General features: G+C 40.7%; 1 protein-coding gene across 1 annotated transcript in view; it reads right to left on the bottom strand.

Annotated features, from left to right (window-relative positions):
- LOC146780371 (hydroperoxide isomerase ALOXE3-like) overlaps positions 1-14,062 on the bottom strand; it is a 343,450-nt gene that overhangs the window by 160,883 nt on the left and 168,505 nt on the right. Inside the window, exons 4-5 of the mRNA XM_085636765.1 lie at positions 7,455-7,577; positions 6,061-6,164 (exon numbers count right to left, since the gene is read on the bottom strand). Of these exons, the coding sequence (XP_085492891.1) occupies positions 6,061-6,164; positions 7,455-7,577 (227 nt within the window). The remainder of the gene's footprint in view (positions 1-6,060; positions 6,165-7,454; positions 7,578-14,062) is intronic.

Raw genomic sequence — 14,062 nt, 5'->3', positions numbered from 1 at the left:
TTTTTACCTCTTTTCTGAAGGAGATGAGGGTGGGCAGAGCTCTGATGTGGGATGGCAGATTGCACCAAAGCTTGATGGTTCCAACAACACAGCTCTGCCTTCCCAAGTAGCTTTGTGTATTCTGGGATTAGTAATGAGGTTCACCCCTAGTGATCACAGCTGTCTGCCAGGACTATATATCTGAAAGGAATGTTTCAAAAACCCAGGGCCGATATTTTGCATCACATTATAGGCTATGCACAGAACCTTAAATGTGATGCAGCTACTTACTGGCAGCCAGTGCAATTGCCGAATTACTTTGGTTAACAAGATGATTTTAGTGGTCCCTGTGACAATCTTAGCAGCCGCATTCTACACCATCTGGAGTTTGTTAAGGTTTTTTTCCTGCATATTGACTTATGGATTATTGCAGTAATCTTGTGTAGAGAGAACTAATGCTGTAGTTACTGTCTTTCTCACCTCCACTTGGATGAAAGATAAGAGTTTTTTTATCATTCTGAGCAGGTAAAAACAGGAGGTGATCAGAGAGTTGACTTGAGGATTGAAGTATCATTTGTCATCTATTATAACACCCAGATTTTTTGCCCTAGTTGCGGGAATAGGCTAAGGTCCCAATTATTCTGGCCACCAGCTCGATGACCAGACATTTGATAGATTCGCGAACAAAATCACCTCAGTTTTGCTTGAGTTCAGTTTAAGGCAGTGTCTAGACATCCAAGAGCTTATTGCCAGCATACCCTCATCGAATGTGGCCGAGACCTCCGAACCATTTTAAAAAATGGACAGGACAATTTGGGTATCGTCAGCATAGGAGGTTAATGCAAGGCTGAAGGATTTGACTAAGAGAGTCAACTCTCTAACATAAATGATGAACAGAGAAGAAATTATAGATGAGTCCTGCAGAACCCCACAGGGAGGAGAGAAAGTAGCTGATTCAAAATTACCCAGCACTAGTGATTGTGATATATCAAAAAGAAAGGATGTCAGCAGGGACTTGGCCCTATTCTTAATGCCCAAGGTTTTGATACGGTTAATCAGTATCCTGTGTTCGACCATATCAAATGCTGCTGACAGGTCAAGGAGAATAAGTGCTGCAGCTCCACCTCTGTCGAGCGCGACCCTTATCTCTTCAGTGGCTTTGAGCAGCGCTGTCTCGGTGCTATGTCCGGACCAGAAACTGAATTGCGTCTCATCCAGCAACTGGTTATCATGAATGTATTGTGTGAGCTGGCTATTTATCACTTTTTCAATGAGTTTAGCGGGCAGAGGGAGGCGCGAGATAGGCCAGTAATTGCTGCCATCAACTGGGTTTAGGCTTGGTTTCTTTATAAGCAGAAACATGGAGGCCCTTTTACAATGAATTGGGAAACCCCTGTAATACATATTGCATTGAAGATGGCTGCAAGATTTGCACCTATCAAGTTTGAGATAAGTTTCAGAACTAAGGGGGGGCACAGGTCAGATGGCGAGCCAGACTTGGCCTAGCTCACCAGAATAGCTATCTGTTTATTTGTAACTGAAGGGAATTCCATGAAAGTGGAGACCTTGTGCAGCCCCTTTCCTGAATCAGATGCTATCCCAGAACAGGAGGATGCTTCAAAATTGGAGTAAATTTGGTGTACTTTAGTCTCAAAGCACCGTGCTAATGAGTACCAAAAGTTTGCGTAGAGATGTTAGAATGGTTTGCTGGTGGTGACGTGTGTTTAGACACCACGCGGAACAATTGTTTGGTGTAATCCTTAGCCATTTCTATTTGCAGCATAAAGTAAACATTCTTTTCATTAATTAGGAGATTGGAAATCGTCAGAGCCTGCTTATAGCGCGTTTTCTCTTGCAGATCGTAATGCAACCGCCTATGTCTTTCCTATCACCTGCATTGCTGTTTTTCAACCCTAAGAGCCTCTGAGAACCATGGAGCAGAGCGAGTTTTCCTGTTTTTGGAGACTTTCGTATATGGAACTAGCTAAGAAAAGGCAGCCTGGAGCCATCCGTGTAGCTTTGAGAGGCCTGCTCTTTGTCAGGAGGAAACTCAGGTTGGGTGTTAATTAACTGTTGGATGAGGAGAGAGCTATTTATGTTTTTCCAGGATGGAGACTGCTTTGGCAGGCCCGACATGATATTAGTAGATCATTCTGACAGTTTTATCCCAAATAAAATGGCGTGGTGGTCAGACCAGTTTAAAGAAAGTACCTCCTTGGTAGTAATCAGCTCATTATTAGTGAACAAGCCATCTAGGGTTTGTTAGGCTGAATGAGTGGGTATATTGATTTTTTGAGTAAGACCTAAAGATCCCAAAGTATCCAAGAGAGTTACTGCATGCTTATTCTAAATAAGATCTAGGTGGAAATTAAAATCATCTAATAAGGTGAAGTTAATTTCACACGCAATAGCATGGGTAGCATGGAGCAGGGCTTTCAGCATGTTAAAATACAGTGAATCTCTAAGCTAACTACTACCATGTACCAGACGCAAAGTTCCCTAATTTTAGAAATGCTAACAAAGCCAATCATTCATAAACCATCTTCCTTTCCTTTATTGCCCATCACACATGCATTGATTAATATAAAACATTATTTCTAGGCCTATTCCCTAGTTTTAAAGTCTAATGTGGTGCACACATTCCTCAAGTTAGCACACTCACACTCCAAGAGAAGTTCCAGGGTGTCAGATCAGAAGGATGTCAATTCCCAGCACAGTGTGCTTGTCCCTATTGCTTTCTATATTCATCAGCATCACCAAGGAGTCATTTCAATCTCTTTGAAAACTTTGAATATATAGATCCATCCACAGAAAACATCTTCCTAGAGTATATCCACAACCTATGCATGATGTACTATGGTTAAGGTTCAATTCAACCTTCATTATATGTAGGATACATTTCTATAAAAATAGAACAATGTAATTTGAAAACACTTAATCTTTATAATATACATACATTTCCATGGACCAAGACCCTGGAAACCAATTTTCCGGGGGTTTGTAAACATTTCTCAAAATAAAATGGCACTCCCACCGCTAGATATTTGTGGGACTTGGTGTTACATTTTCTTGAGGAAAATTAAAAATTTGAAAACTCAAGTTACGTCACTCTACATATTCTCCTCTTGACAATCTAGGTGGGTCTTCTAGAATTATTTCTCAACTTATGGTTGTTGGTTCTAACAATGGTCAACCAAAACCAAGTAGACGAGCAGATATTTACATGTCTTATGATAAGGAACATAGTTCAAGGAATGTAGACATCTAAACCTTAATTTTGTCTTTCCTCTTTGAAGTGTAACTTAGTTTCAATGGAATATTGTCACATGTTTACATTTCTATGCGGTTGCTTTCGAAACTGCAGCTTCATCATACATGTTTTACTACAGGAATAGATTAAAACAACAACTGCCAAGACTACAAAACAATTTATAAACGATGCTTAAAACTCCTCCCTGCTGTTGAGATTCGGGCTATTTTGTACTATGTGGAGCAAGATGCTAGAAAATGGCGATGGCACTTCATCTAAGTATTGTTTTATTTAAATGTATTGAGCTATGGTTGTTTACAAAATAAAATTTAAACGTTATTTGTAGTGTTCTATAGCCCGGAATCATGTAATATAGAAAAACAAAGCATAATACAATAATGTAATGAGGTTCCCTTTCAGGCATTGCTATCTTTTCATTCACATTTGGGATCCAATCACAGGACATCATACATGGCATGGGCAGGGTGTTAGCACAGTTCAGCCACTTAGTTTGTTGTCAATGTCATTCACGTTCTGGATCAGCCAATAGCACAGCCACTTAGTGTTTGAGGTACTATGCAGGGTGAGTGATATTTTGTTGCCTTACTTAGGCTTGCACTGGTAAGTGGAAGACATAAAACAAAGGAGTTTTGTTCTACGACCACCACATAAGCTCACCACTCCATGCCATTGTGTGTGGAATAAGTGGTGTGGCTGGAGAAGGTAGCGTAGTCCTCACAGAATGCAAAACAAACAATTAATTGACAGAATGCTGAACAATACAAACATTCACCCCCAGGCACAAAGATTGGGGAGCAAAAAAGCAATGCATTTAGGCTCAGATCGCTGTACTGGGGTGAATGTATGACATTGTTCAACATTCTGTCCACCAATTGTTCTTTTTGCATTTGTCACCCCGAGTGGGACAGGGATGCCCAGACATGGGTCCTGTGCTCTCCATGCCACTGGAGTCAAGCTAGATTGGCTGATGAGGAGTGAAACCCAGAAAATGGTCCCAGCATGCTTGTGTCCGGTCCAGGGAGGACCTGGCCTGGCAGTTCAGGCTGGACTGTTCCAGCAGGGAGCGGGGTCAAGACTGATTTGCATATAGGTGTGTTTAATCTGTAATGGCTTGGGGAGCAAATAAATGATGGTTTTAGGTCCAGATCTCTGTACTGGGGTTTATGTTTGACATTGTTCAATGTTCTGTCCGTCAATTGTTCTTTTTACAGAATGACTGATCGCAGCAGATAAATATTCATACCTTGAGCACCACAGTGTTCAATGGGCTTAAACCCAAAAATATGGCCATCATAATTTTTCTTAAATTCACAAGAGTAGATAACAACACAGGTACACTGAATATGGAGCTGTGCATATTATGTGATTTCCTCCAACAGGGTGAGAGGCTAGCTTGTAAAATATGGTACAGTGAGCCGTATCTATGGAAATAACATTTGGCGAGTAATAACTTGGACATAAGAATAGAGTCCTGCACATTAATGGTGTGCTTGAGAGTGAAGCAATGGATGCTGCCAGCCGACTACATCTTCAAGAGGAGATGGTGTGGTGTTATGGTCAGAGCTGCTGAATTGGAACCAGTGATGGCTGCCGCAGTACTGAAGTAGGGGGGTGGGATGGAGGAATAATAATTAAATACAAAAAATACATGAGTATGCGGTGGCCGCCTCGGTCCTCTTTTTCGGCTATTCTCTAATCCCAGCATGCACTGGGACACAAGCTCTGCACCCAGTCCTGGTGCTGCTCTCATGCTTTGAGAGCAGCACCAGGACTGGTTTGAGCGACGTAGTTCGCCACTCAGACAGTGCCTAGGTGACTGTGACATTTCTCCATATCGGCTATGTATGACAGCCGGGTTGGAGAAACCTAAGTGTGCTTGTCTGTTTGGCCAGCCGAAGATGGCAGACCAAACAGACATGCGCGCATACACCGTACCTACCACACCACCCTTATGTGCCAGGCCCCGCTCCACCCCACACTGCTGGCATCGGCTCAGTCAGTCAGCGGTCATTTGCTATACCACTGACTGACTGACCAGTGGGGTGACGTTCCTCTGCCATTCTGAGGGCACCGCCCATGTTTGGAACTGTGAAGCAGGTTCAAGTACCTGTGTCTGCTCAATATACTGTGATTCTGGGAAATTAAATTAAATTCCCCGTGTCTAATAAACTGAATCTGAACTTGTGTAATGTAGATGGTGCTCGCCTAAAGCAGTCCAATGCCCCTGGGCAACTTAGTGCTACATAAACTGCAAAAAATAGCTCATACTTCACACAAGGACCCACAAACACTGATGCTTCTTGCTGCCCTGTACTCACACAACCTCTAAGGCTATTTGTGAGGTTAAGATATACAGTAGGCCTGCTGTTCAGCCTGACCAAGGTACTCCAATTTAATCATGGCCAGTTTCATTTCCAGTGAGGTGAAGCTCTGCGTGTTACAATCTGAGTATGTAATGGGTTACAAATCACAGTGGTTAAGCAGATTAAACAGTGATGTGCCTAAGGGTTTCAAGTGCCAACCTCACTCATTCCTCAGCCATCTACAATCAAAAACTCATTTGTCCTACGAGCAGAAAAAGGAGGCAACAAGGCATATTTTAAATAGATAATAAGCCCGCCAGGCAGATAAATATTCATAAATGTTCTTGTTTATAATGAAAAACACATCCGGGTGTTAGATCGTTGGTAATCCTTAAACTCTAATTGAATTGTAAAGTGCTGGAATGCCTGCAAGCCTCAGAAATCAGATTGCCTAATGTGAGCTAGACACACAATGTACACACTGCCTCTTGAAAGGTAACTTCCTACCTGAAGTAGCAGTTTTATGAGTCCAAAAAACCCTCTTGAGGTCTTGAAGTGATTTCCAGGATTCCTGACGTCCAAAAAATCCTTTGAGTTTGGCTTCCAGCAATCTGGGAGAATGAGAGCCCATCACATCACAATAAGTATAATGCATAATGGAAAGTTTATTTGAACATAGTGTTCTGTCGTTTTTCAAAAAATAGTTTTTGCCAAACATGAATGCTGTCGCTATTTTGAACATTTGTGGATTGTGACAAAGGAGTACAAAATTGAAGCTGAGATCCAAACCTAGTTCCCCAGCTTCAAGATTGGTCGCCCTAGTTGTTAGTGTACATCCTCTTCTATGCTAGCATACAGGAGAAATAACAATTTATGAAATACATCTGTTCTACAGGGAGGAAAGAGTAAGATGGAAACATTTTCTATTGCGAGACTATTGCTAGGACAAATGTCATCACAAAAACTGTTAGGTTGTGGCAGTGGGTTTGAAGAGGACTAGCAGTTGGTTAGAATAGGACTAGCAAACTTATTTTTCACTAAAATAATTACTGATTGCATGGAACCAGTGGACATAACATCAGTTCAGTTCAATGAAATCATGAGCCACAAACATTCCTGATAGTGCTAAGAAAGAAAGGCAAGTTTATAAAATAAATCAGGTTTGTTTCTTTAAGAGTCAAAACTGATATGGGAATAGGAGATGGCCCTGGTGGGGTTTCTATGTTGGTTGTTAGGCCAAACTACTGGCAAGCAAAATTGGTCAACTTGTAGTTTTTGTCAAGTACTGTTTCCTGAAGCTGACCAACTTTGATAATGGGTGCTTGCCATCCTATGATCACTCACTAGCTAGTAGTAAGCTCAGTATAACTTTAAGAATAGCGGAGGAAAATTTAAAGATTGATTTGTATGAGTTTATAGAGTTATATTACTTGATCTAACACATCATCTCTCTGGTAATTAGTCAATTCAAAGAGACAGGCAGCATGAAGATACAGTGCATGCACATAACATGCACACGCTATTACTATCAACACCTAGATGGCGAACAATAAAGGGCATGTTACACTAATAATGACAGAATGAGATTAGAAATAAGTCCAAATGTTCTTTCGCTCACTCTTCATTTCATATGGAGTGGATGCAAGACATGGTTCATCTTAAAATGTGTTTAACAAAATAGCTGACCATTCGTACTATGGTTCTTAACCAGGAACTATACTTTGTGAACACTGTACAGTCCGCGATACCAACTACAGTAAAAGATCCTGAGTCATGCATGATTTCAATTGCAAGAGGCCACTCTTATTGTCTTATTAGGAGTCCAATTGCTATAGAGAGTATGGATCCCTTTGAAGCACCAACGTATATTTGTTTTGAATGCCATGATACTTAATACTTACGAAGTTTTCTGCGCGATTGCAAAATTCAATGACTTGGTAATGGAGTATTTAACGTTTGAGTCTAGTTCTTTGGCGTTATCCACATCAATGCATCTTGGAAAGGCTTTGTGGTACACTTTCCACCTAGCAGAGGTAGAAGGATAGAGAAAAGACAGGAGAAAAGTGTCAATGAATACTTCGGTTGGGAAAAGTGTTCTGTAACCCTACCTTATAGACATAGCAAAATGGATGCTATTTGTGTCACAATTCTTTATTCAATGAATAATCATAAGTGACCAAGACATTAAAAGAAACTGTGTGTGTGTCTGAAAGCGAAGGGTATGGGCAGAGGTAAGGGTATTGTGTGGTGTAAGAAATTGGGCTGTTGGTTGACTGGGGTGTGAGCCTTGGTCAAACAGCAAACATAATCCTAGTCATGGGGAGGCACATGCCAACCGTAAATTAACCTGTGCTCAACCCCCGGGTAGCTTCAAACAGTAATAAAGTAAAAAATCACACACAAATAGGATCCCACACCAAGTTGGAAAAATAGTCCAAGGAGTATAACCGGAGATATGCAATTTTAAAGATTTTAGCGAAAATAGCACCAAAAAGTATAAAGCATCCAACTGTGATTATCTGGTTGTGCCGGCAGGGCATTGAGTTACTTGGCGTTTATTCCATGGGAAATGGCAGCTGTGAGGCGAGGCTTTGAGGGGCTTTGCGTCGCAATAGGTACCATAGCTGAACTTTGCAGGAGCACCTTCAGGCCCCTTTACAAGGGCCCATGACTGGGTAGCACCACTTGGGGGGGCAAGACTCAGATAGCAGAGCTCAGGTGCTGGGCTTAATGTTGTTGGAAGCCCAGCGAATCCCTGAGGCTTCTGATCAGGAAGCCAGCCAACTAACTCTTGTAGTCTCTCTGGGTTCAAGAGATGCAAGTCATGACCCCACCCAGGCAAGAGAGCAGCAGATCAGCAGTCCTCCAGAGCAGCAGTCCAGCAGAGCCGGAGTCCTTTCTGGCAGAGTATCCACAGGTTGAAAGGTGTACTGAAGAGGTGGTGTCTGAGGTCCAATATTTATACCTGGGGCCCTTCCTTTGGAACTGGCGGGGGGACTTCTAGAAACTCTCTTTGAAGTCCCCAGGCATATTGCCTTGCCTGCCTTGGTGTCGGATTAATTACAGGGTGTATGTGGCCCTTTGTGCGGCAGAAGGAAAAACACCTATTCAAATGTAAGTATGGCTATCCCCAGCTCCTCTCTCCCATTCTGCCAGTGATAGTCCATCGAGGCACACCAAATCGTTCTATTGTGAGTGACTGTCTAGAAGGAATATACGAAGTCCACTTGCCAACTACACTGGCTAAGGCAGGAAAATGGCAAATTTCTAAAAGCTTTTCACTTGTACTATGAGCAGGAGATGCAGCACGCACTGATTGACTCTGATAGACTTGATTTATATGCTGACTACTTAACCAGTAAGGTTTAGACTCGTACAAATTCATTATGATTGCTGATCATAAGTACTGTTGATTTTCTTTGTGAATTCGTACGGGGTCTTCGTTACAATTCCTTTAATTTGATGGTGCTGACAATGACCTCGAGGACTCTGCACATTGAGACCAAAACATTAATGCCAAGTCCTACTCTATCCAATGATAACGTCTGGATCCACATCATCACATTGATTCATTGTGTATGAAGGACAGAGAATAATTTCAGTGGACTTTGTAGACATTAATCTTTGATGTGTGTAATCAATCAATTGTGCTTTGCATAAAGAACGTTAATATGGAACCTTACCATCTGTACCCTTAAGAAATTTCATCTGTTGAATACAGTCCTTTTGTTGAGATCATTATTTTTATAAATATAATAAATGTATGTTTGATTTGTTACTATGACCTGTTGGGACAGATAATTGAAAAATGAACATAGATAATATTGTGTTCTTACAACTGAACTCCACATTTGCCCGTTAAACTGCAGAATAGTTCATACCCATTGCATGCAAGGGTTTATTGGGTTGCTCTTCTTTCTACTATAACTTTCTAAAAGTGGATTTTCAAAGTTATAATTTAAAATCCGAATTCACCATAAGCTTGGACTTTTAAGTACAATTAACAAACAAACAAGAACTAGTTACCTGCTCCCATTTGGAAATCACAGCTTATTAAATGTATGTAGGTAACTAAACGTATCCAATGGAAGAGTTAGGCATTGTAGTAAAGAAAAACAAATGGAAAGGTTTTTCACTAGCAGGACATGCAAAAGTAAAAAGTAAATGTACCACTTTATAAATACACTGCACCCTGCCCTCTTGGCTGTCCAGGGTTTAACTTAGGGGTGACATACTTATTAAAAGGGAAGGTTTTAGCCTGGCAAAAGGCTTATCTTACCACGTTCAAATGGCAATTTAAAACTACACATACAGGCTGCAATGGGAGGCCAGAGACATGTTTAAAGTGCTACTAAAGTCGGTGGCACAATCAGAGCTGCAGGCCTATAAGTAGCATCTAATGTACACACCTTGGGCACAGGTAGGGACCCCTTTATCAGGGACTTACTAGTAAATAAATATGCCATTTCGATATAAGTTAATCTTACCATGTTTTCTTTGTTCAGTTCTGGACTTTAAGCTCCTCTTCATAAAGAAGAACTATTAACACGTGTCTTACAAAAACCTCCTTCAAGGTTTTAATCTGTCCTGTGATAGACACCCAAATGGGTGATCAGCAACGATTCAGCTTCTGTGCTAGCCCACCACTTCACTTGCTTACACTGGGTGGGGTTTTGAATCATTTATCACTGTATTTTATCTACATGTGGTTACTCCTGTAGATCAACATTTGTCTTCAAGCCCATATTGCAAGACGGCCTTGTTGAATAGATTGGAGTAGACGCCTTAATCTCTGCAAATAGGAATCCTTCTCCTGTGGAACCTAGCTCAAAAGGCTGAAGCACACCCAAGTTTGCTTGTGTAACAGGAGTGACATTCTTGTTTTGGGGGGCGTAATGTAGCATATGTGCAGAATTAGTGTCATTTTCGTAAGAGTTCATGAGATATGTTGCAGCAGTGAGTAATATGGTGTTGTGTGAAGAGGTGGGGTCTAGTGTAATGAGGTTTAGTATGATGCAGTGTGTGCTTTAGCATCGTGTGACATGCAGTACAGTGTGATGCACAGTCATGGTGTTGTGCAATGCCATATGATGTTGCCTAATATGGTGTTATGTTGAAGAGTGGTATGGTATTTATTGGTCATGTATGGTACATGCTAAAATGCATTATGTACATGGTGCTGTGGGTGGAAGTGTTGTGGAGTAGTTGTGTGATGTTGTATGAGGAATGCGGAATGATAAGGCACAGGGCTGAAGGTTGTGGATCTGTCTTTCTTCTGTCCTCTCAGACAAGCAGTCAAAGTGAGATGGATATTTCCTGCACCGTCTTGATATACCCAAAGCCCTACTTGTTATATGCAAATTGAAGCAGATGTGTCAGAGATGGTGGTCCAGTCCTCTTCACTTAGTAGGGATAGGAAACCATATAATTAGCCCCCTGAAACCTGCCATAAGGGACAAAGATGGTCACCCTAATACCCCCAAGCATTTATACCTTCAAAGCTACCAAGCTCAGCAGGAGCTAAATTGGAATTACCTTCTGGAATACGTATTTGGTATTCACAAATAAATATACAAGGATATGAAAATGTGGCAACATTATATGTTTTGTAACAACAATAAATACCCATAAATCACCACATCATAGCTCCTATTTAAAGGTTGCTAAGTTAGACTTCAGAGTTTAAGTTAACTCCCTCACTTTTTGTGAAGGGTCTACATCTACCTTTCAATGTAATGCGGTCAGATGGTGCAGTATTCCTGAGATTATGAAAGTATTGAATTAAGGTGCTGTACAAAATGGTGTGAATGGTGGTGGTAAACTAGGGAATGTGGTTATGAACAGAGTGGTGTAGAGAAGCGGGGTGTACTACAGTGAGGTGTTGAATCAAGTAATACAGTGTGATCAAACCCATGGCATGTAATTTAGTAGGATGAGGCATTAGATGTGCGAGTAAGTGTGGGTGGCACAGTGGTTGGTGTTACATGGTGTGGTCTTGTATGCTAGTGCAATGTGAAGAAGTATATTATGGTGTATGTTTGCGGATGGTGTGCTGGGGTAAATTGTGGAGTGAACTTTGATAGTGTTTTATGAACTACATTAAGTATCATTTTGATCTAAAAAGTTTGTTAAGAGGTCTGTTAAGGTGCAATGTACTAGCATTCTGGATATTTTATAATTAGTTAAATTATGATGTAATGTGTATGGTTATAGTGAGACAGTGTACATTTTATGTAGTGTGATGTTGAGTGTACGATGTATGGGCTGTGGAGGGGTGTCAAGTTGGGTGTAGTGTGGTATTGATTTAAATGTTGCAGTGAATTTGGACACCATGTTGTGTTTAGTGTTTTATTGCATCATGAAGTGCTGGGCAATATGAGATGGTATGTTGGCATCCTGTATGGCGAAGTATGGTATAGTATGGTACAGGCGAAGTCTAAAGTATCTCAGTGATTGGGACACATGTATGTTGACTCCCCTGCCCGCAAGACCCTTACCATGCAAGCGATCTCCTAGAGTGCAATTCTATAGTGCACTGTCTCCCTTTGCAACCATAGATGGGGCAGGGCTAGGGGCTAGGTCAGTGTGATCAGGAGCCACAGCAGACACAAGAGCTTTCTTACTGTTCAACTTTTTAAAAAGGGTCAGAAAATCAGGATAGCCTGCCTTGAGGCAGGTCTTTATATTGAGAAGCTAGTCATGATTCTGGTTCAGAGGAGACAGAAGATCAGTCTACTTCTGCTGCAATGCCACTGCCCTATTCCCAAAAAATAAGTGCAATAAGAAGTGTAAGAATGGGTCAATCTGGAATGCAGAACAGCCCTTGATGCATTTATTTTTGGAGTCAGAGACATAATTGATTTGCAATTTTTGTTGTATCTTTTTACATTGGCATTTAGATCCTCTTATAGTGTTAGAATAGCATGAGGGACTGGATGGCAATTTTCTAAGTTTAAGCTGTGAAAAGTTGTTTAACACCGACAATATCCAAGAATTAAAGCTAATAGCGCCCTCCGTGAAAGCGGAAATTAAGTGAAAGATTTGGATAAATTGTCAGTATTAATCTTAGACCTAGTTATAGACAATTTATAACTGCAGGTCCTTGGTGAGGGACAGTTGTCTAAGAGTTAAAAAAAGGTTTGAGGGGTGATCCAACTATCAAGGGAAACAGGTGGTACAATTTGATTGCTAGGCATGTTGTTTAAAATAATCTGTAGTTGAAAATAAAGATATAGCACTAATGAAAGTCAAACTGTAGCTTACATAGCAACTGTAGGCCTCATATTCCAGCATTCTTTGGAGGTTTGCTGCCAAAGTTCAGTATCATGTGGACAAACTTGTATTCTTATGTTCTAGTAGAATGTTTTAATGTGTTTTCACAAGCAAGACAATGACCTCCGCAAGAATTTTAAAACATACATTTCAGCACAGTTTAGCATGTTCAAGGTCCCACCTAGTGCCCTTAGCAGAATAACATAAATTGTAGCAATATTTGCTTTAGTGTAGGTGGCATCTGTGAAGTGATTGTTGTTGTAGAATGAGAGATTTTCTAAATGTATTGACTTGCAACTATTTCACTCTGTTTAATTCTGATTAGTCTATTTTGTGTAAACTTTGTACTACTGCATTGAATGTATGAAATCCATTGTCCAGAACCCTATAAAAGTGAGCTCTTTTTGGATGTGTTGGGTGGCTTTTTTATACAGTTCTTAAGAGACAAAGCCATGTCTGATTGCTCTCATTCCACACTCTGTATTTTGCTGACCTGAAATTTACTGAGTTCCTTGAATCTGTATTTTAACTGAACTTTTACACTTCTATCAATCATATAAATTCAATTCTGCAAGACTATAATTCAAAAATAAACTTTTAAGGTTTAAGCCATCCCTGTCTGTCATTCTTGTAGGGCCAAATAGGTTCTACATGTGCAAATTGAAATTGTCATTTAGAACGCTTTGAAGAGGAACAGGTCCAGCTAGAAGCACCAAAATCCATCAAGGTGTTAACACTGCTCCTGGTCCATCGGTCGCAAACCCAGACTCAAATTGACCCTTGAACCTATCTGCATTCTCGTTTCTTGAAGGCAGCGTGGAGTAACAGCAGTTGTCCAAGGATTTCAGAATCACTTTGTATCACGAGGGATTGACTGAAACATTAAGGCCATGTAGTTAATTGTTAAGGAAGTGTATGTGTGGATTGGTGGAACCTAGTGTCTACGATATGAGTAAAGAAATATGGGGTATATTTCTATTAAGCCTATGATGGTTAATTGCAAGAAAGGTGTTGCTTCCCAAAGGTTCACTCTCTAAAGAGATGAGCACACAGAAACAGAAAGGGTTTTATATGTGCATGGGGCTCAAACAATGACATAAGTGCACAGAGACTGAGATTTGCACTTCCATTTACACTGGAGCTCTCACATAAAGAGACTTGAGAATCTAAGGAAAAAATTGCACAGATGAAACCAAAACCCACACAATTTAAAGCTTTAAACATCTGGAACCATGTA

Source organism: Triturus cristatus, chromosome 12, assembly GCF_964204655.1.
Source record: "Triturus cristatus chromosome 12, aTriCri1.1, whole genome shotgun sequence".
NCBI lineage: Eukaryota > Metazoa > Chordata > Amphibia > Caudata > Salamandridae > Triturus > Triturus cristatus.
The sequence above is the reverse complement of the archived record's forward strand: the minus strand, read 5'-3'. Positions and strand labels throughout refer to the sequence as shown.